The 23,289-nt window shown below is 46.2% G+C and overlaps 1 protein-coding gene across 1 annotated transcript in view; it reads left to right on the forward strand.

Annotated features, from left to right (window-relative positions):
- LOC147679852 (small ribosomal subunit protein uS3mA-like) overlaps positions 1–23,289 on the forward strand; it is a 163,580-nt gene that overhangs the window by 114,400 nt on the left and 25,891 nt on the right. The window contains exon 3 of the mRNA XM_086943413.1: positions 2,043–2,154. Within this exon, the coding sequence (XP_086799539.1) occupies positions 2,043–2,154 (112 nt within the window). The remainder of the gene's footprint in view (positions 1–2,042; positions 2,155–23,289) is intronic.

Below are 23,289 nucleotides of genomic sequence, written 5' to 3' on the forward strand. Positions count from 1 at the left end.
AAACCTACATGCATAGACACCCAGACCACATGTAACCTACATGCAGAGGCACCCAGACCACATGTAAACATAATATACAGTAACTTTCACATGTGCACACAGTGATCGCAGGACATGTAATCATAATGTGCAAATTCCGTCACTTGCAGGCACAATATACAGATCTCTCAGACCACAAGTAAAATAAATGCACAGAAAACAACACTTGCAGGCGCAGAATACTAATCCCTCCAGACCACATGTAAACGTAATATGCAGAAAACTCCACGTGCACACACGTACAGAAACCTTCACAATGTCTCAGAAATAAATACAGAGCCCTCCACGTTTACACGTAAGACACAGAAACCGACAGCCACAGAGCCATCTACACTACACAGTATACAGGCAACTCTTTGAGTAAACGTAAAATAAAGATCTCACCGAAATACGCGACCTATTGCATTGCAAATGCTATAGGTCTCGCATTTGCGAGAGATTAAGCTATTGGCATTGTAAATGACAACACCATTTATTTATTTATTTTCAAAACCAACACATAAATAAAAATTGTCATTTACAATGCCAATAGCTCAAACTTTTCAAAAGGCGAAACCATTGCATTGTAAATGCTTGTTTTTGTTTGGATAAGAGGGAAATAGTTGGACGGGTATTTTCATTGTGTATGCAGCCTGGTATCCGGGTATACAGAACACAGAATGGACCATTCAAACAAGGCTCTAGTATCTTATCCACGTAGCAGCCCCTCCTCTTGTTGGAGAGTGCTATTTATTGTAAATGCCTCGAACAGGGGTGTCCTCATTCAAAAGAAGGTTGGGGGGGGGGGGGGAGTGTTTTTTTCCATTTTGTTCGTTTTTTTGCCTTTTTAAGAATCGCTGCCCAGCTGTTGGCTGTATGATCCTAAACATCTGTAAGCAGTCACTTATTAATTCTTGCTTTTTTTTGCACAAAGCCTCTATGTTTACAAGCAATGAGGAATGGGCATCCGCTTGCTAGTAGGACAAACTGTAAGGCCAGCATGCTGCCTTCTCTGCGGGCCTTGTATGTGGGAGTTCGAGAGCCTAAATCCTGGCAGAATCTGCAGCGAACGTTGACCTCTTACTGTAGAACTCTTGATTCAACATTTGAAAGCAGTTGTGATCAACTCTATTGATAAAATGGGGGTTTTGAGTGGGATTTTTTGGCAGAACTGTACAGCTTAACTGTTGTCTATTTGTGTTGGACGGTGTAGGTCACAGTAGTCCAGCAGCAGGTTTGTGGAACAGCTGTGTGTTGTACTTATGTCTTGGAGACACATTTACAGGATAACGTGGCATTAATACAGGTGGAGCGTAGCATAAAGTACGCCGGCTGGGATCTTATTGGAAAAATTAAAGAAGTGAGAATTTTCTTCATGTACCTAGGTTTGAACATTGAGATCTGTGCATCTTAGTTGATTTGGGAACACACAAAATGTTGGTCAAACATTACTACACAATTGTAAATAATGTACAAAGTAATAAAGCAAAATTGAGCTTCTCAACTCTTTTTAGTAACCTTCTACCATGATGATTTCAAGTTGAGCTTTTTTGCAAGCCTTCCTGCTCTTTTTTCAAATGTACCTGCAGCTAAGGTTATTATAAATTCTGAGAAAATGGATATCCGGTTAAAACTAGGAATCGAACATGTGTTTTTAATTTCTGTGCAACGTGTTCTTAAAAAACGATGAAATGAAATTACACTTTATAATTGTTCCAGCAACAAGAAAAATGGATTGGCAATATATTTTTTTTCTTAAGCAGACTTTTTTTTATTAAACTACAGTTAATAATTTTCTAAACCATGCATTGTATTTGCACAAGCAATCAGGTTTTTAAGTGAAAGAAGAACCATGTAGGACTTGAAAATCTCCCATCACACTAAGTGGCACACATTTTAATTGTCACCACATACATGCATGTTGACTCTGGAGATCAGGATACTTGGTCATCATGGCAAGATACACTCCCAAGTTTTTTGTAATGTGATCCTTCATATCTTTTGTCTCTGGCAAATCTGTGCAGAATCGAGCTGCTCGTGTGCGGGTTGGAAAAGGAGACAAACCGGTAACCTACGAAGAAGCTCACGCTCCTCACCATATTGCTCACCGAAAAGGCTGGCTCTCTCACCACAGCAGTGAGTATCTCATTCCTCATTTTCCATTCTCTTATGATGTCTTATTATCCATACCGGGGGGGGGGGGGCCTGTGTGTGTGTGTGTGTGCGTGTGTGTGTGAGTGTGTGTGTGCGCGCTTGCTTGCTTTTGCTTTCCTTGCTTGCTGCCTAGATGAACTGGGTGATCTGTAGACTGAAAAGACCCACTTAAAGGCAATTATTGCTGGGCAGTGTCATTCACGTAGCAGATGGTAGTCTGAGATGACAAGACTTCAACAGGGATGTATTTGGTGTGAACGTGTTGCAAGAGGTCTGCTTTAGTGGCCAGAAATAATGTGCTATTCTTCCTCAGTTTTGCTACGACGGCTCAAATTTGGCCTTTAGACCTACTGGACGGGAGAAAACAGGGTTACTGTGTATCTGGCACAGTGAAGTTTCATAGCATGATTTACAAGGAATGTTATTAAACTGCTGAAAAAGTACTGAAATACATCAGGATGTTCACTTCAACACACAAGACACTATGCCATTGCTAACTGGGGTAAAGTTATGTCTTTAGTACTAGCGTATGAAACTTTATGCTTACTTGATGTATTTGTGTGTTGAAGGCTTTGGTCTGCTTCAAAAACAAGTAGTAAATCTATGTAGTTATATGCCTACTACTTGTGGAGATTTCTGATTCATAACCCTATTTGCATCAGCACTGGTGCCCCTATAGTTGTTCTGTGAAATTTCCATTGGCCTTGGTTTGATGTGCGCCTGTTGCAGGCACTATGCCCAGTCACACATGTGGGGTATCATTTTTATTGGGACAGTTGAGAAACGCTGGGTGGTAGGAATTTTGTGGATTTCTGCTGATTCCTCAAGTTTAGGTCACAGAAATACAAGGAAAATGTTCAGTTTCAGGCAAAGTTTGAGGTTTACAGGCCATTGTGGGTAAGCATTCTTTGTGGGATCTACGTGAGGCACACCATCCTTGGCTCCCCTAGGTGTTTGGGTTTGGTAGATTTCCCTGAGTGGCTGTTGATCCCCGGCTAAAAAAACGCCGCTACCCTCATTGCTAAATCAAATCAATGTTATGTGACGAGCTAGCCTCGCCTGCAGGCGCCGCCCTATTTAATTCTCATGACTTCTTCCGCGCTCAGCGGACGCGCGCCAAAGTCACGCCAAAGTCCAGCCCGTCTGCGCCCGTCCGCGCTGAGTCCGCGCCTGGGTGGCTGGACCCTGAATGGTCGACGCACAAGTAGGTGTATGCTATTCTAGACAACTTATGTATGCCCTTAAACCATTACTTAAGCCCTGCCATCATTCATTTACACCTGAGGCTCTTTTAACTAGGACTGGCTGTGGATGTGGTAGCAGTGGGTATGGAGATGGTAATTGTCGGTCTGCGTCGCCCTGTCCAGTCGTCCCTATATCCGGCTCGAATACTATCTCGGAAAGAGGTTTTCTTATCAACGCCAGGTCTCTAATAAAAAACAATAGGGCCTTCAGCGATTTTGTTTCTGCTAGGAAACCCACTTGAGTTTTTATCACAGAGACCTGGGTGTCTGATTCTTCGGGCCTGACCTGATAGATGCCATTCCAACTGGGTATGCCCTCGCTAGGCTGGACGGGATTGGTCGTTGCGGAGGAGGCTTAGGGATCCTTTATATAGATACTCACATGTCGCACTGAGGTTCTGTCTTCTCCTACTGATGCCTTTCAGGCTCTTTATTTTTCTATCAATTCCACCCCGTCCATTTCTTTCTCTGGTCTACTGTGTTACAGAACCCGGGCCCTAGATCCTCCTTCAGTCAGGACATGATCAAGCTACTAGAGCCATTTGTTGAGAGGTCCAACATCACCCTTCTTGGTGATTTTAATTTTCACCTGGAAAACATGGAATCCAGTGATACTAATACTCTACTGGACACACTGGGCTCCTGTGACCTCACGCAGCGGGTGGTAGGTCCCACCCACTTGGCTGGGTACACCCTAGACGGAGTCTTCTCTAATGACCCCGGGTTGAAGGTGGGCTCTCCAGTCTCTCTAGCCTGGTCTGACCACGTGGCTGTTCCTCTGGAGCTGTCTCTTTTGGACTCCTCTCCCCCTCTCCCGCACACTAAGAAGTGGGAACTTAGGAGAAACCTTAAAAACATCGATAATGAATCCCTCTCCCCTTACCTGAAAAAACGTATGCCCGCTGAACTGCAGGATGCCAATTCTGCCTGATGTATGACATCACAACGCATGTTTTTACATCGCAAGTTTTACAACGCATGCCTTTACAACGCATAGTGTTGAGGGGTGCTGGATAGTGAATAGTTTAATTTACTATTCCAATTCCAGTCCCCGTGGATAGTAGGGAAGGTGTTGGATAGTAAATTAAATCTATTCCCTATCCTAGAGCGCCACCCCCAGTGCAATGCGTTGTAATGGTTTGCGTTGTAAAAGTTGCGATCTAAAAGCACTGCGTGGTAAAAGTTGCGTTGTAAAGGATGTTTCCCAATTCTGCTGCTCTTGAACTGGCAAGCACCTTCTCAGGGGCGTTAGAGATCCTGGCCCCCTTTAAGAAACATTACTCTGCGAGAAAGGACCCTTCATCCCCCTGGTTCTCGGACAGACTTAGGTTGAGACAAAGGTGTTGTAAGTAGGAGAGGCGTTGGAGGACTAAGCTGGATCCCCTAGAGAAGGAATTACATACACTCCTACTTAAAGATTATAAATTAGCTGTTATGGAGGAAAAGAAGTTCCACTTTTCTAAGATTACCGTTTCCCTCAGCTCTTCCAGGGATCTTTTTAAAATCATAGATTCCCTGTCTTCCCCTCAGGGAGCTGATCCTATAGTGGAATCTCAAGATCTGTGTGATACCATCTCGGTCTTCTTCCACTCTAAGATCGTGGATATCTATAGCTCCCTTGAATTATCTAATCAGAGTATGACTCCTCCTGACACTCTGGCTTCACGCAGAGCTCCGAGCACTTCTGTTGGATCCCGCCCAGTTTTCTGTCCTTCCCCTTACTCACTCCTGGGCTGAAAATTCAGCTCTTGGACAACATCAAATCAGGGTCCCCTTTGGATCCCTGTCCGCTTAAAGTTCTCAAATCCTGCTGGGATGTTGTGACTCTTTCCCTCATGATTGTCATGAATTGTGCGATTTCTGAGGGAGTATTTCCATCCTCCTGGAAATTGGAGGTCGTTAAACCCCTACTTAAGAAGTACACTCTAGACCCAGGGGTCTTGAAAAACTTCCGCCCCATTTCACTCCTCCCTGCCCCGGCTAAGATGTTGAATTCCATCTTAATCAACTTCTCAGCTCCTTTCTTCAGGACTCGGCCCTTCTTGATATCTCCTAACACGGTTTCAGGAGCTTCCATAGTACTGAGACGGCCCTAACGGCAGTGGTTAACAACATCCGCTCTCAAGTCGATAAAGGCCACACCACCCTTCTGGTCCTTTTAGACCTGACGGTGGCCTTTGACACCCTATCTCCCTCTATTTTGATCTCTCGCCTTAGGGAGATTGGGGTTGGAGGCCCTGCCCTGAGCCTCCTGTCTTCCTTTCTTACTGAAAGAGAACAGAGTGAAGCTGAGCCAGTTTCTTTCCACCCAGAAGCCTGTACATTGTGGGGTCCCTCAGGGCTACTCATTGAGCCTTACGTTATTTAATATCTATGTGACCCCACTTGCCAGGATAGTTAGATCGTTCGGGCTGGAAGTACTTTCATACGCGGATGACACCCAAATAATGGTCTCTCTTTCGCAGCCTGTTAAGGACTCTGCTTCGAACTTCAGGAACTGCATGGAGGCGGTGTATCAGTGGATGATTCAGAACTTCCTGAACGGGGAGAAGACTGAGGTGTTGATCTTCGGGAGCTGTCAGGATGTCTGGTCCAATGACTGGTGGCCGGCTTCTCTCGGGGATTGCCCTCCCCCTGTCACTTTGCCAAGAACCTAGGGGTTCTGATGGACTCCGCACTCTCCTTTGACCGTCAAGTCAGCAGGACTGTCTCCACCTGTTGTGGCATCATCAAGGTCCTCAGAAAAATTGCTCACTACCTGTCCCCTGAGGCCCGGAAACTGGCCACTGTGGCCTGTGCCTCTTCGAGACTTGACTACTGTAATGCCCTCTATGTGGGCATTAATAAGAGTCTTATCTATCGCCTTCAGATGGTTCAGATCGCGGCTGCAAAGATGGTTCTTAACCTCCCTAGACGTGCCTCGGCATCGGCAGCCCGTAAAAGCCTACATTGGCTTCCTATTCAATCTAGGATTTTCTTTAAGATTCTTTGTCTTGCCTACGGGGCTCTCCATGGTACAGGTACTGAGGGTCTTAGGTCACTTATACATCCGTATGCTCCTTGTCCATCTCTTTGCTCCTCTAGCAAAAATCTTCTTGAGGTACCTAAGTTCAATAAGGCCAAATGGGGAGGTAGAGCGTTTTCCATGGTTTATTTATTTATTTTAAGTATTTTGTATTGCGCAACAAATACCCTAAGGTGTCTCGGCGCATTAAGGACTTCATGGGACAAGAGCCAACTGGAGGAATCATTGGTCAAATAACCAGGTCTTCAATGATCGGCGGAAGGAAATGAGAGTGGGACAGGTTTTGATTGATATGGGTAGGGAGTTCCAGAGTCTGGGGGTTGCCACCAAGAAACGTCTTGTCTCCCCAGGTGACAGTTCTGGTGCGAGGGACGAGTAGTAGAAAGGTGGAGGCTGATCGCAATGATCTTCTAGGCACATAGATCCGAAAGGCTTTCCTGAGAAAAACAGGTCCAGTCTCATGCATGGCCTTATAGGCAATACGGAGTGGCTTGAGCTTAATCCTACTTCTGATTCGCAACCAGTGAAGATGGCGTATGGCCAAGGAGGTAGAATGATGTTTAGGAATACCGAGCAGGACCCGGGCCGCTGCATTCTGAATAGACTGCAGCTTATTTAGGATTTGTTCTTGTGAGTTGAGGAAAAGGGCATTACTATAATCAATTTTGGAAAAGACCAGGGTGGTTATCAGTGTTTTACCTGCTGAGGCTGGAAGGTATGGAAGCAGCTTTTTAATTTTTCTCAGCATGAAAAAAGATGACGAGACCACGGTGTTCACATGCTGTTTAAAAGACAATTATGGAACTCCCTCCCCCCGAGCTCTTGAGGCAACCCTCTCTTTCACTGTTTCGCAGAGCACTGAAAACCTGTTTTGTTTGAGGCATGTGGGCTGCTGAATTCATATCTGTGCATAGATCGCCACCTAGTGTTGGGTCCGGATGATTGCACATTGTTGTCCTGGAAGAGTCTTCGAAGTATCACGAGATAGGTGGCTCCTCCCCTGGACAGCAGTGCGCACGGGCATCCTCTCCATCCTCAGATTTGTTTTTTTCCGCCATTGGGTTTGGATGTTACTATCTTAGCTCAAGTTAGGAAAACTTTCTACGAAGCCAAAAGGCTTTCGACAGCGTCGGTATTGTTTCGTTCGGTACCTATAACTTTGCTTCAAGAGGACATCGAGCAATCAGATGGGTTTTTTTCCACATTTGACCCGATCTTCGATCTACGACGGAAAGAAGCCCATTCAAAAGGTGTCCACTTTGTAATGCAAAATACCCGCACATCGATGTCCACCCGGTGTGCAACAAGTGCCTGTCCCTGGATCACAACGAAGCCAACTGTATGGCCTGTGCCCGGTTCAGGTCGAAGAAAACTCTTCGGATTCGACGCGCGGCTCGATTGGAGTCGCAGAGATCAGCGCCTATTCCAGAAAACATCTTCGGGACCGAAGACGAAGAGGTCGTTGATCTGGAGGATTGGGAAGAACACTCAGATCCGGTTTCGGGCCATGACTCCGAGTATGACGCCGAAGACGAAGAAGTATTGGAAGAAGACGAAAACGTCGTCGAGGAGGTATGAGACGACGCAGAGGCCCTTGGGGCCGTAGAAGATAGCTCAGGCGAGGAGCTAGGCCCAACCGGCTATACGGAGGCCGACAATGAAGCACTCAATAAGGCTCTGGTCGAGGGATCGCCACAAGGCCTTACCCGAGATCTACAAACTCGTTCTACAGCCCCGCATAAAGGCCCGGCTTCGAACATATATAAAGAGCCATCGGTATAGAAACCGCCATCGGTCGATCCAAAGAAATCGAAACCGAAAGCATCACTGCCAAAACCGAAACCAAAAGTGTAGCTGACTCTGGTCGGCTCCAAGGCCTCAAACCCCTCGGAGCCGAAGAAACAGAAAAAGGCCGTTGATACCGAGAAGCTCAAAAAGGTAATCGAACCGAAGGTTGGGGCACAGAAGACCAAAGTCAAGGCTATCGAACTGACGAAGCCGATACCGAAGGGAGTCAACACACACAAAAGGCTCGAACCAAAAGAAGGGTTCGATCCTCGGTCGAGGCCTGCGGACAAGACAAAGACTGGCTCCAAGGACCCTGTCGAGTCGACGCAGCCAAGCCCATTCATAGCCAAAGAGGTGTCGGAGTCACTCCAACGCATCAAAGATAAGGCTACAGCGGTCGGGCCGAAGAAGGCCCCAACACCAAAACTGGTCGGAAACGTTCAGGCCGCATCGACACCAATCAAATTTGGGTTGCCACCAACAGTGCGTCCGAAGATGTTCAAACCAAAAAAAGGTATCGGAGCCATTAAAAAAGTGTCGATGGAAGTGGAGGCTACAGAGGAGCCTGAAGAACAGGAGTCGAGGCAGTTCATCGACTCGGAAACTGGTAGACTGTCCATATATAAATGGAAAATAATACCAGAAACACCCATGGAGTCATATAAGATTCCCTTAAAGAAGAAGAGGGATTCAACAACATCGCCAGTTCTTGTGGAACCTCTCCAATCCTATGGACAAGAACCTCAGACTTTTTCATCCACATACTCCGATGTGGATGCAGGGGATGACGAAAATGAGGATGACACTTATCATGTGGTCACTGATCCCGATGATCAAAACCAACCATGGGCACCACCAAGCTGAGCCAAGGGATCCGCAGACTGCCCCTGACACACATGTATACAGTGTAAAAACATCTCCTACTGAGGACACTACTGCCTTTAATGCCCTTATTGAAAGAGCGGCAAGTAACCATGACGTGCAACTACATGCTGACCCTGTGCAGAAAGACTTTCTGGTCGACACCTTTTCCACTTCAGAAAGAACAGTCAAGACCCTGCCTGCTAAAAGGGGTCCTTAAGCATGCTGGTGACATTTTCAAGGAAACCACCATGGCCAGGGTATTAAACCCAAGAATTGAAAAGAAATATAGACCGGCACCTGTGGACCCTACTTATATAAGAGGACAGTTGCCATTGGACTCATTAGTTGTTTCTAATGCACGTAAGAGAGCAAACTCCCAGACTACAGGTGATGCTCCTCCTCCTGACAGAGTCGAAAGTACTGGTAACTTCAGGAAAAAGGGTGGCAGCGCAGGCAGCTAACATCTGGCGCATTGCCAACACTCAGGCACTCTTAGCCAGATATGACAGGTCCCATTATGATACCCTTGAGACACTGTTGCAACACCTACCAGATCAGTACAAGGAGGGTGCGGAACTACTAATCCAAGAAGGAAAGCTTATAACCAATGCTTCCATCAAGTGCGCGCTAGACGCAGCGGACACTGCATCCAGGGCCATTAACACTAGTGTCATGTTAAGGAGAGACATGCCTTGTTAAGAATCTCGGGATTCAAACCAGAAATACTAACTTCTATCCTCAATCTGCCAGTTAACCCGGACTACTTATTTGGACCTGAGGTTGACACCACCCTTGTAAAAATTAAAAAAAGACACCAAGAACCCAACAGAGGATACACTGCACGCGCTTAACCTCTGCCAACAAATACATGACGACCACCTTAGACGACGGACGGTTGAGAACATAGCAGCGACAGCGCACAGGGTGTATGATATAGGGGACAAAGCCAGTAAACTCCTGGCCTGGCTGGATAAAAAAAGGATGGTTGCAAAAACATACTAAAATTGAGAGATTCGGAGGGGAAACTACACTCCCGTCCCTCGGAAATAATAGAGATCCTAGCCGATCACTTCCAAGGGGTATACACCCCGGAAGTAGAAGTCACGGCAGAAGCAGCAATGTTAGCGCTCCAAACTGTGAAAACCACGACTTTGCCACAAGAAGCTGTGGACGAGCTAGAGGCGGACCTATCGGTGGAAGAGATACAAATGACAATTAGAGCGCTTCACACAGGTAAAGCACTGGGCCCTAACGGGATCCCGATCGAATGGTTTCAGACTATGACGGACGTACTGAGCAAACCCTTACTAGCCATGTTTACGGAGAGTCGAGTTAAGGGAACCCTGCCCCATGATCAACGAATGGCGACAATTGTGGCCATACCAAAACCGGGCAAGCCACCCACGGAGTGTGTATCATACCGTCCGATTTCTCTTCTTAATGCCGAAGCAAAAATTCTGGCAAAACTACGGGCCATCAAACTGATGCTCCATTTATCATGCTTGATTCATCCGGACCAATCGGGCTTCATGCCACATAGAAGCACGGCAATGAACCTTTGTCGTGTACACGGAGCAATAGCACGAGCACCCTTGCTAACAGGGCAGGCAGCCATACTATCATTAGATGCCAGAATGGCGTTTGATATGGTGGAATGGCAATATCTCTTCGCAGTGTTAGCCCACATGGGCTTCAGCCCTAAATTTATTTCCTGGATAAGACTTCTCTACACGAATCCAGTCGCACACATAACAGCAAATGGCCATATCTCCCGAGAAATTCTATTGGCTAGGGGAACACGGCAGGGTTGCCCGCTTTCCCCCCTACTGTTCGCCTTGGTTCTAGAGCCACTGGCCACTGTCATTAGAAATACCCCGTTGTTACAAGGAGTGCAATGGGGAGACAACTGGGAAGATAGAGTTTCCCTATATGCTGATGACATGCTGGTCTATCTGGCTGACCCGGAGAATGGCATCCCGGTGTTGCTGGAGCTATGTGACACACATGGAACCAATTCGGGCTATAAGATCAACTGGGCAAAATCGGTCATTTATGTGCTGAAGGGACCTACTCCGAATCTTCCTAGCAACTGTCCCTTGACGATAGCGGATATCTCGTTTAAATGTCTGAGGCTCTACGTCACTCGTGACGCCGCGGTATTTTATGAGCGGAACTTGCTAACGCCGCTCACTCGCTTAAAAGCAGACGTGAGACATTGGAAAGCCCTCCCTTTGACAATGCTGGGACGAGCGGCACTGTTCAAGATGATGGCTTTACCACGTCTCCTATATATATTAGAAAACACTCCAAATTTGGTACCACCCTCCTATTTCCATAAAGTAACAACGGTAGTGACAGGTCTGTTGTGGGGAGAGCGCCCAGCCAGGGTAGCACATATAAAACTCAATCGCGGTTGGTACGACGGTGGGATCGCCCTGCCGAATATTCAATTGTATTACTGGGCATCGCAGCTCAAGGTGATAAATCAGTGGATCCACGCCCCACAAGATGACCCGGCATACCTAGCAGACAGAGCGCAGCTAGGCACACACAGCCTACTGGCCCTGTTGTACAACCAGGGTCTCATGACAAAGCTAATAGGCCCAACCAAACACACAGTGACGCTATGGCATAGGGCACAGACTAGACTCAAATGGAGAGGGGCTATAACGAAACTCACACCTTTGTGGGACACCAAACTGTTAGGATGCTTGAAATTTAGCAAGGGATTTACCCAATGGGACAACATTGGGATCACCACGGTGGGAGACCTATGGACCAGCGATGGAATGGTCTCCTTCTCCCGCCTACAACAGCAGTACGAGTTGGGTCCCAACGAAACCTACCGATACATACAAATACGACATGCCTTGATGGCGGCCGTTGAACCGGGGGTCCATGGTCCCGGACTCGTCGCCGCTAGAAGACCGTCTGCTCACTGACTTTATGCAAACGGGCGCCACGTCTCTTACTTACCGAAAATTGCTGATCAACGTGCCAGACCCTCTGGTTAGATTAAAAGAGAAATGGGAGGAAGAACTGGGTGCGATGGATGAGACGGATTGGAACGCTGCATTGGCATCCCCACGGGAGGCTGGCGTTTCGACCCAATTTCGATTAGTGCAGTTTAAGATATTGCACAGGGTTTATTACACCAGAACTACCCTGCACAAAATACATAGGGCAGACCACCCAAACTGTCTCCGGGGCTGTGGAGAAGAGGGGACACTGCTGCACAAACTTTGGGACTGCCCGATTATCACTGACTATTGGCGGCAAATCATGCGCACCATTTCCCAAACTCTAGAGATATCACTGACTCCAGACCCCCCGTGTGTGCCTGTTGCATGTGTGGGGACAGAATGATCTGACGCGTCCGGGGCAACAATGGGTAACAGTGGGGGTCATGGTTGCCAAACGGGATATAGCGCAGAAATGGGGAGTGGCGGAAACACCAACCCTGGTACAATGGTGCAGGAATATGGACAGACTTATGGTGGTTGAGCGAGCAGTGTACAAGATGAGAGCCAACCCTCGCAAATGGAATAAGATCTGGCAGTTATAGGGGGGAACTGTGTGAACCTCTTCCTGACGAAGATATTGATAGTTCGGGGGACGAGGAGGAGACGGACGAATGATGCACTTAGAAGTCTTCGATAAGGGTCGGGATGGGGTTTGGGTTATGAAAGTGTCTGGTTGCCTGCAGGACTAGGGGTAAGAGGAGATAGGATAGAGGCCGGGGACACCCGCTCACGTGAGCTACTGAATATTCATCGTTACCAATACAAACCGATAAATATTCTTACTGAGTCTAAAGTTGTGTTAAGGGGAAAAAAAATAAAAGTAAGACGATTCAGATTATTCACATATCACACTGCCTTACGTAAATTCTCGATCTATTGCTGCCGGACCAGAAGGTTGTCTGCTGAAGAACTGTGTAACAACTAAGGTGACTGACTAATTGTGTGGAAGGCATCTGACCTCCGGGTTGTACAAAAATGCAATGTACATTTGACAACTGCTAATAAAGTCTTACAAAAAAAAAAAAACACAGACTGCAAAGTCTATGGGGGCTCTGCAGTCACAGCAGTTTCGGGGTGGCTCCTTTCGTGGCTCTAATACTAGAGGACCTTCAAGAGGCCAATCCACACAGCAGACCTAGTACAATAAAGGAGGTACACAATCCACCTACAATAAAAACAACAGGGGTGGATATTGTGGAAACAACATCAAGGGCAGAGGAAGAGGAAACAACAATTCCAGATCCTCTGCCAATAACAAACAGTGACGCCCTGTCACTGCCCCGACCATATAACACCTGTCGGGGGGAGACTACAACAGTTCCTGCCGGTCTGGAAATCCATCACCACAGACAGGTGGGTTAGAGACATTGTCCAGTACGGGTATTGTCTGGAATTAACATCCACTCCACCCAACATACCACCAAGACACCGTCCTATGTCCGCAGAGCACTTACACTTATTGCAGCAGGAGGTTGTCAGCATGCTGCAAAAAGGAGCCATAGAGCTCGTGCCTGTAGAAGACCAAGGCTCAGGGGTGTACTCTCTGTATTTCTTAATACCCAAAAAGGACGGGTCTCTCAGACCTATACTAGACCTCAGGCCTCTAAACAGATACATTCTGTCAGAGCATTTTCATATGCTCACCTTACAGCAGGTTCTGCCGTTACTCAGTTAGGGAGACTTCCTCGCAACACTGGATCTAAAAGATGCGTATTTCCATATACCCATACACCCATCACACAGACAGTATCTTGGGTTCACTATTCAGAATCAACATTATCAGTTCAAAGTCCTCCCTTTCGGTGTAACAACGGCACCCAGGGTGTTCACAAAGTGGCTGGCGACAGTAGCAGCACACCTAAGGAGACAGCACATACATGTCTACCCTTATCTGGATGACTGGCTTATTCAAGCAAAGACGGCCCAGCAGTGTGCCAGCCACATGTCACACACCATTCATCTTCTTCACAATCTGGGATTCTCGCTGAATTATCCAAAGTCACATCTTCAACCCGCCCACGTGCGACAGTACCTGGGCGCGACAATAAACACTCTGGCAGCCAAAGGTCAGCCAAATTCAGCGAAGATAAACAGCATGCAATTGCTGATACAAAAATTCAGACCTCAACACTCGCTTCCAGCAAAAGTGTTCATGCAGTTGATAGGCATGATGGCCTCCTGCATCTTCGTAGTCCCGCACGCGAGACTACATATGCGTCCGCTTCAGGAGTGCTTGGCACGTCAGTGGAATCAGGCTCAAGGACAATTAAAAGACCTAGTGTTGGTGAGCGGTCGGGCATTCAACTCTCTGCATTGGTGGAACCCACAAAACCTTTGCAAGGGCCGACCGTTCCAGGAGCCTGTGCCACAGATTATACTGACTGACGCATCTCTCCAGGGATGGGGAGCTCATGTACTCCACTACACAGTGCAGGGACTATGGACAGCACAGCAGAAGAAAATGCACATCAACCTTCTGGAACTGATGGCAATCTTCATGGCAATAAAAGCTTTCAAAGTATACTTGTGCAACAAGGTCGTGTTGATCCGGACGGACAACATGACTGCCATGTACTACATACAGAAGCAGGGAGGAATACACTCTCCACAGTTGTCTCATCTGGCTCGGAGCATGTGGAAGTGGGCCATTCAAAGGAACATCTTCCTCATGGCGGAACACCTCCCGGGCAAAGACAACCAGATGGCGGATCTGCTCAGCAGACACAGCCACCAGATGCACGAGTGGGAGATACATCCATCGGTACTCCAGCCGTACTTCCAGCAGTGGGGTCATCCAGAGTTAGACCTATTCGCCACAAGGGAAAACGCAAAATGCCAAAGCTTCGCCGCCAGGTTCCCACATCCGCAGTCACAGGGCAATGCGATATGGATGAACTGGTCAGGCAGGTTTGCGTACGCTTTTCCCCCAGCGCCTCTAATACCGCTGGTGGCACGGAAGCTGAAGCAACACTCTAGGACACTCATCCTGGTTGCTCCAACGTGGGCACGCCAGCCATGGTACACCACGCTAGTAGAACTTTCTGTGGTACCGCATCAAAGACTGCGGCTAACACCCAGACTTTTAACGCAGAGCCATGGCGAAATTCAGCACTCAGATCCGCAACAGCTCAACCTGGCGATCTGGCTCCTGAAGTCTTGGAATTTGGCTACCTCAACTTGCCACCTGAATGTATGAACATCATCAAGGAGGCAAGAAGACCCACAACCAGAGCATGTTATGCGGCTAAATGGAAGAGGTTTGTCATACATTGTAACAATAATGACATTAACCCACTGGATGCATCTATTCAAAACATTATCTGTTATTTGTTGCACTTATACAGATTTAATCTGGCGTACAGTTCCATTTGTATACATTTATCCGCAATAGCAGCTTATCTTTAAAAAAGGCAGCACCTCTCACTATTCAGAGTGCCTGCCATTAAAGCTTTTCTGGAGGGACTCAAAAGAGTGATCCCTCCCAGACACCCACCTTCACCTGTATGGAACCTGAATGTGGTCCTCACCAGACTGATGGGACCACCTTTTGAACCTATACACTCTTGTGAGATTCAATTTCTTACCTGGAAAGTTGCTTTCCTAGTAGCCATTACCTCACTAAGAAGAGTTAGTGAACTCCAGGCACTAACCATTCAAGAGCCATTCATACAGGTCCACGCAAATAGAGTTGTACTACGCACCAACCCTACGTTCATGCCTAAGGTGATTTCGCAGTTCCACATGAACCAAACCATAGAACTGCCTGTTTTCTATCCTAATCCAGAAAATGTGGCAGAGAGATCTCTACACACATTAGACGTCAAAAGAGCTCTTATGTACTATATAGACAGAACAAAGGATTTCAGGAAAACAAAACTGTTTGTTGCCTTTTCTTCACAGCACAAAGGCAACCCCATTTCCAAAGCAGGAATAGCCAGATGGATCGTTAAGTGTATACAGATTTGCTACGCAAAGGCTAAACGCACACTAACCATTCCTCCTAGAGCACACTCCACGCATAAGTAAGGAGCATCCATGGCTTTCCTGGGGAATATTCCTTTAGAAGAGATATGTAAAGCAGCCGCATGGTTCACTACACATACATTTACGAAACACTACTGCGTAGATGTGAATTCAAGACAGCAGGCAGCTGTAGGACAGGCTGTTCTCAAAACTCTTTTTCAGACTGCTGCAGTTGGCACGGGCAGCCGCCGCTAACAGGAGGGACTGCTATATAATCTATGCACAGATATGAATTCAGCAGCCCACATGCCTCGAACCGAATATGCTACTTACTAGTATGCATCTGTTCTTGGCATGTAGGGCTGCTGACATTCATATCGCCCACCCTCCTCCCCGGCGCCTGTAGCAGCTGTAGCATTCAGAATTACTATGTAGCATGGACATCACTCACTGTATTACACTCCATCTCTGCCACAATGGCGAAAAACAATCTGAGGATGGAGAGGATGCCCATGCACACTGTAGTCCATGGGAGGAGCCACCTATCTCGTGATACTTCGAAGACTCTTCCAGGACAACAATGTGCAATCATCCGGACCAAACACTAGGTGGCGAACTATGCACAGATATGAATGTCGGCTGCCCTACATGCCAAGAACAGATGCATACTGGTAAGTAGCATATTCGTTCTCTGAAGCGTATCTGTAAGATCTCCCCTAGTCTACTATTCTCTACCTGACCTGTTTATGTGCCTTGACACCCTTGGGCTAAGTTGCACTTTAGAAGACTCCATTCATTCATTCATACATTCATTCAAATGTTGATGGCTCCACATTGTATTTTGGTGCCTTTCCTGTTTCTGGCTCTAGCCCTACCCACACAAGTGAGGTACCATTATTATCGGGAGACTTGAGGGAAGAATAGGTAGTAGGACATTTGCGGGTCCCTGCAGATTCTAGAAGTTTTTCTCACAGAAATATGAGGTAAGGGTGTATTTTTATTTACATTTTGAGGTTTGCAACGGCTTCTGGGTAGAAAACCTGGTGGGAGCCACACAAGTCACCCCACTCTGGATTTCCTTAGGTGTCTAGTTAAAAAAAAAATGTAGGTTTTCCTAGGTGCTGACTGAGCTGCGGCCTAAAATCCACAGTTAACCACATTGCAAAAATAGGGTCCGAATACAAGCCTGCATAAGAAGCGGGCCTTCAGGTCCAAACAGCCTTCTTGCAGCACTTTTAAAAAACGATTGAATGTTTTGGAGCAGCAATCCAAGCAGAATGTACAGCTTCTGCCTAAGGGAAAACGGGGTTCCAGACTCATGAAAAGGGGCAATTATACATCCCATCTATAAGAAAGGCCCTTATGGGAACCCAGATGGCTAAGGTATGATCACACTCCTTGATATTGATGCAGAGATTTTTGTAGGCCTACTACTCTAAGAATCCCAATCCTTGGCAAGAAAATCAAACGTAATACCTCCACCCAAACAGGTTTCCGACCTGCATCAAGCCCTATCGACAATCTGACAGCCCCTGGCCCTGTTAACAGGAAAATGTCCCAGGAAAAACGTATCCCCCTACACCTGCTTTGTAGACCTCATCAAAGCATTTGATATAGTCAACAGAAGTTGCCTTTGGAGAAAACTAGTTGAAAGGAACATTCCTTCACACTTGCTAAATGGAATATAGCTTCTATATTCCAGCAACTGGTCCAGGGTCACACTCTGGTGTAATAAGGGTCTTACATGCAGAATGCCGGTAGATGAAGGCATAAAACAAGGGTGCATACTAGGCCGTGACTTTATTCAATTTATATTTAACAGATTTGAGTGCTCAGTTGGATCCCACCCTCTCCCATCCCTCAAAGTTAGGTCAGCAACTAATTACTGCACTATTGTTCGCAGACAGCATTGTTTAATTGAATCTTGCGTGCACTGACTTGCAAAATTTGTTAACCTCTCTACATCAATAATACTCAATTAATGAGTTGACCATAAACCTCAAGAAAGCTAAGGTAGTCGTTTTTGGGAAAGGAATAATTTATAACAAGCATTGGCAATGCCAATCTGTCTCGCCTTTGGGACCTTAGAAGTGTTTAGCCAGAGCTATTGGCTAACGCATCTGCTCAGGATAACCAGGCACTTCCCAATAGCGTTAGAGGGGGAAGGGGAGGGGAAGGATGAGGTCACAGCATTAACCAGTATGACAAATGTTCATGTTCCGTACTTATCAAGGCACCTACTATATAAAAGGAAAATAGAAGGAATTAGAGGGAACTGTTAAATAAACAGGCATTTCCTCATAAACTAGACAAATAATACAAAGCAAAGACTATTATTTGAGGTTGGAGAATAGACAGTATTCTGCTAGCTCACCTGTCAAATAAGCATATTTTCATTTAATTTCGTCCTCACTCTTACACGAAGGATTAATGTGCATGCTTTTAGACAGCCTTGTCTACCCCTTAGTGGTGAAGGACAAAGAAGGAGGGCGATATTAGAGAATGTGTGTTAAAGTTAACAGACCAGCATCTCCTATCTTTAGTACCCGCTCTCTTTACTTTGAAATAACTGCCCCCTTATTACAACGTGCCACCCACCCTTCTCGCTACCAGCACTTTAAGCGCCTAACCTGTCCGTCTGCAGCCTGCTCACCTCTCCGCTGGTCAAACGCTCCTCTAACTGCTGCCGCCACCCTTCAAACAGCGAAGACACTAGCTCACCAGCTGGGAAAACCTCCGGGTCATGTGGCGAGCACCGCATGACCGCAGTGGAAACAGAGGGAGGACGGACGGAGATGCACTGGAGAATTTCATGATCCATACGAGTGCGAGTATTACCTCTGTCGGCCACGTGTAAATACATTTTTTTACTGTCTGCAGACGTTTGTAAAAATGATTTTTTTTTTACTAAAAAAGTTTTTAAAAAAAGCTTTACTTTATGAAAAGAAAACGACATTTGTAGCTGTTTTATTTTAAAATATGTAGAAATAATAAACGTGTATACATATTCGCTTAATATACTTAAAAGACCCTACATGCAAATGCAGAATGGAAGCATGCTACACCAAAGCTACAAATGCAAACCTTAGGGACTCAGCCGCAGCATCATCTGGGCAGGCCAGCTGACCTGGGTGAGGAGTGGAAGAGGTCGGCTTCAACCTTTGCAAGGGGGCGGTGTGCGCCCGGTGTCCCCCAAGTTGGCGCCTGCCCTCCACTCACGGGGCTCATTGTGTCCCTTTTGTGGGGGCGGATTACGGGGAGGGAGAGCCTGTGGTGCACAAAGCTCCGAGCTGGGCTGACGCGCACCGAGCTCCGCTTCCCATCAGCGCCAGCCAGCCTCCTGCTGTAGCAGCGGCTTCAGCTGCACCAACACCCTTTACCCACGCCACGTCTGAGCCACAGAAATAACGTGCTCCTCCTGACCCTATGGTAGCAGTTGCACAACGGCGCATTGCCTACCTACCAGCTGCCACGCTATAACCCTGCTATCGCAGAGGAGAAAAGAGAGTGCTGTTGAGCACTAGTCTTGGAGTGAGACGGCAGGAGACCAGCAGCTCCCTTTACCACCCAGCAGCCCCCTTGCAAGAGGCTGTCGGAACCAACATGGCGACAAACACCACCTCAAAGAGCAAACGTGCCGCCGTGGGTCACCTGGTGAATGAAGCCTTTGGTGCCCGTGTAACGTGTCATGGAAAGAGCATTGTGCCCCTCCCAAAACCAGCCACAGGAGGGTGAGGCCAAGTCACTGTTCGGGATTCGCTCGAGCCGCTGTGTTTTTAAACTAGAGTGCCAGCAGGGGAGAAGGGGGCACAAAGGAGTCTCACAGTCCATGTACTTTGTGACACTCTCAGTAAAGGGCCCAATAGCCATGGGAGGTGACAAATGACGACATAGTTGTCATGATGAGGGACTAACAAGCTTCAAAGTAAATAAGAAGACTGCATTTACGGAGTACAAAGACACAGCCAATGGGCGGAGCTTCCACATAACTTCTCTGCTATAGTGTATACTGCATGCCTTGCAAAGCGAGCAGCACATGCGCGCTGCAACGCTAGGCGAGACCTAAAAAAGATATGGTATTATGGGGGGACTTGGGCAGAAGTGGAAGCTACAAGACCTCTAGCTAGGTGTATGACTGCAAGACCACTGGTCTCACCGACTGCACTTAAACCTACTACAGATATGGTGGCATCACAAATTGCTGTACTCCCGTTCCTACATACTAAATTGCAAAATCCAACTTGGCAGCCATTGCTTACAGCGATATTAAGGCAAAGTTCTTACCAACGTTGACATACAGACTAGAAATGTTTCCCAGAAATTTTGCAAGCTTTTTGAACAATGCACAGAACAAAGTCTTCCGCCTTATTTTCCACCTGCCGCAAAGCACCTCGCCGATACAAATCAGACTGAAATTTGACCTCCAGGACCAAAAACTGGAACAAGAAGGGTCTTTTCCCAAAAATGCATCTCTATTGAGACCGGAAAAACCAAACACACTAAAAACATCCCTATGGCAAGAAATTGCATCAAAGACCCCAAATGCAAATTCCGGTTGGGGAAAATAGCAGTGTCACTTAAACATCTGAAGTCGAAACAACTCTGGCAAAACAGCTTACTTCACCAGTCATTAAAGCTAGCAAATCAAGCTTCTCTCCTGGCGATAAGATAAAGCTAAATTCAGGTTGTGCAATCGTGCATGAATGACTATTGATACATGCAAGGTACAGATAGCGCAAACCTACATGAACACCAGCATAAAGTATATAAAAATTAAAGTGCTTCAAGTCCGATTCGGGTTCCAGCTTAAAAAAATAAAAATAAGCTGGTGGAAGCCACGCAAGTCACTCGACCCTGGAATTTCCCTAGGTGTTTATTTTTTTGGTGTAAATACAGGTTTGCTAGGTTCCCTTAGGTGCCTGCTGAGCCTGGGCCCAAAATCCACAGCTACCCACACTGACAGAAAAAAGGTCAGTTTTCAGTGGAAAAAAATTAATTTGTGCATGTTGTGTTTTGGTCCCTTTTCTGTCGCAAGCACTAGCCTTGTCCACTCACGTGAGGTGCCATTGTTATTGGGAGACATGTGTGAATACAGGATAGTAGAACATTTATTATCCATTGTATTTCTCTGAACTCAAGCCTTTCAAATGTAATCAAGTGTGTAAGAAAGAGACATTTTGAAAAATGCCCTCTGAATCACATACTAATATAAGTACTCTCACATTTAGAGATGTACAAATGACCTCTGCGCCTACAATCCGTAACTAGCATCTATTTCATAGATACATAGACTTCCTTGATATCCATTTTTCACTTTATATTTTGCTATACAAATTACTTTATACCCAGTGCACAATGAAAAACATTGGCCAATGCAGTTCAGTTGTTGGCGCTGGGTACCTTGGGTTCTTGGAAAACCTACAAACCATATATATATCGCTGCAACTAGAAGAGTCTAGCGGACATAGTAGTATATTGCTTTTGTAAATCGGCCATTGTGGTAAGAATTTACAAATGAGAACGTTGTTGCAAATGGATGTTTTTTCCTAATCGTTTTTTAATATTTTATTTCAGCAGTTAATTTAGTTGGGAAAACCTTGAGGGCTCCCCACAACTGACCACTTTCTGAACACCTTATTTTGTCTACTTTTCAGAAATCTATAGCTTTCCGGGATCACCCATGGATTTCACCCCGGTTTCCACCACAAACTGGAAGACCCCAATGAAGCCAACTCCATCTCCCTCCTGGAGAACCTGAACAACATTGGCCTCACCCAGCTGATCAATAAACACACACACAAAGCTGGACACACACTCATCCCCATTTTCATCTCTAGTGACTGAATCAAATTCATCCACCCTGAACCCACAACTCAGTCTCTGGATACTGGGCTGACGCTGTTCTCCAACCAGGGCTTGCACACCGTCAAAGTACTGGTTTATAACTCACTGTCCCACTCCTGATTTGCAATAGACATCGTCAAAGAATGATGGTTAACCAATCCTTGTCCACTACAACTCTTGTCACTTTAGGGGTCTACCTTATCACCTACTCTCTTTAACCTGTTCATGGAGCCTCTAACAGAAATGCTGACATTTTTCAATGTACAATACCACATGTATGCAGACGACACCCAACTATACCTTAAAATCTCCTCCCCTAAAGATATCAGTCTACTCAACACAACTCTCCCAAAAAAAAACTGGCTTTCCAGAAACAACCTTAAACTCAACTCACTCAAAACCAAATTCCTTTTAATTGCCCCACCAAAAAGATCCCCCGACATCGAAGATTGGATGAAACACTTAACAGTTTTCAACTGCCTTCCACACATTATAGATTCCACAAGATCACTAGGAATTACACTTGGAAAGAATCTCCACAGGCAAGAACACATCAGCTCAGCCACCAAAGGAGCAAACATTCAAATGAGCATTCTAAGAAAAATAAAACGCTTCCTCCCCTTCGACCTTAAATCAGCAGTGCAAGCACTAGTTATCCCCAGATGAGACTATGGGAGTGCTACCCTATGTAGTCTGCTGAGATCCAAGTTGGCTCCACTAAGGGCATCCCTTAACTCTGCTGCAAGGCTTATCACTGGATCGAAAATGTACAGCCACATCACTCCAGATCTGAAGGCTCCCTTATGAGGCAAGGATTCAGATGAAAATTGCTTGCATGACCCACAAATCCCTACACTTCAATACACCGACGTACCTAGATGACAAAGTGGAACTGCCCGGCTGTGGCAGATCATCTAGAAGCACCAGCACCTTATTATCGAAACCTCAAAAATTTCGAAAAAAGAAAAACTACAACCGAGCCTTCTCCGGATTGGCCCCTAGAATCTGGAACTCCCTGCCCCCTGAAATCAGACTGATCCCTTCAATCACTTCATTAAAAAAAAAAGTCAAACTGCTTTTAATGAACAAATCTCTACCCTGAACCCACAAACTCATTCTCTGGATACTGACGCTGTTCTCCAACCAGGGCTGGTTTATAACTCACTGTCCCACCCCTGATTTGCAATGGACATAGTCAGCATTTATGTTTCTTGGTTATCTATTTTCTACTTATTAAACTTATACTTATTGAACTAATCTGTAAAGCGCTGTGATACCCTTCTAGGGTCAAGTTTGTGCATCTAAATCTTTATAAATTAAATAAATCCACACCACAGAACTCACCTGGAAATACCACACAGTTGCA

Source organism: Lissotriton vulgaris, chromosome 11, assembly GCF_964263255.1.
Source record: "Lissotriton vulgaris chromosome 11, aLisVul1.2, whole genome shotgun sequence".
In the NCBI taxonomy this organism is placed as follows: domain Eukaryota; kingdom Metazoa; phylum Chordata; class Amphibia; order Caudata; family Salamandridae; genus Lissotriton; species Lissotriton vulgaris.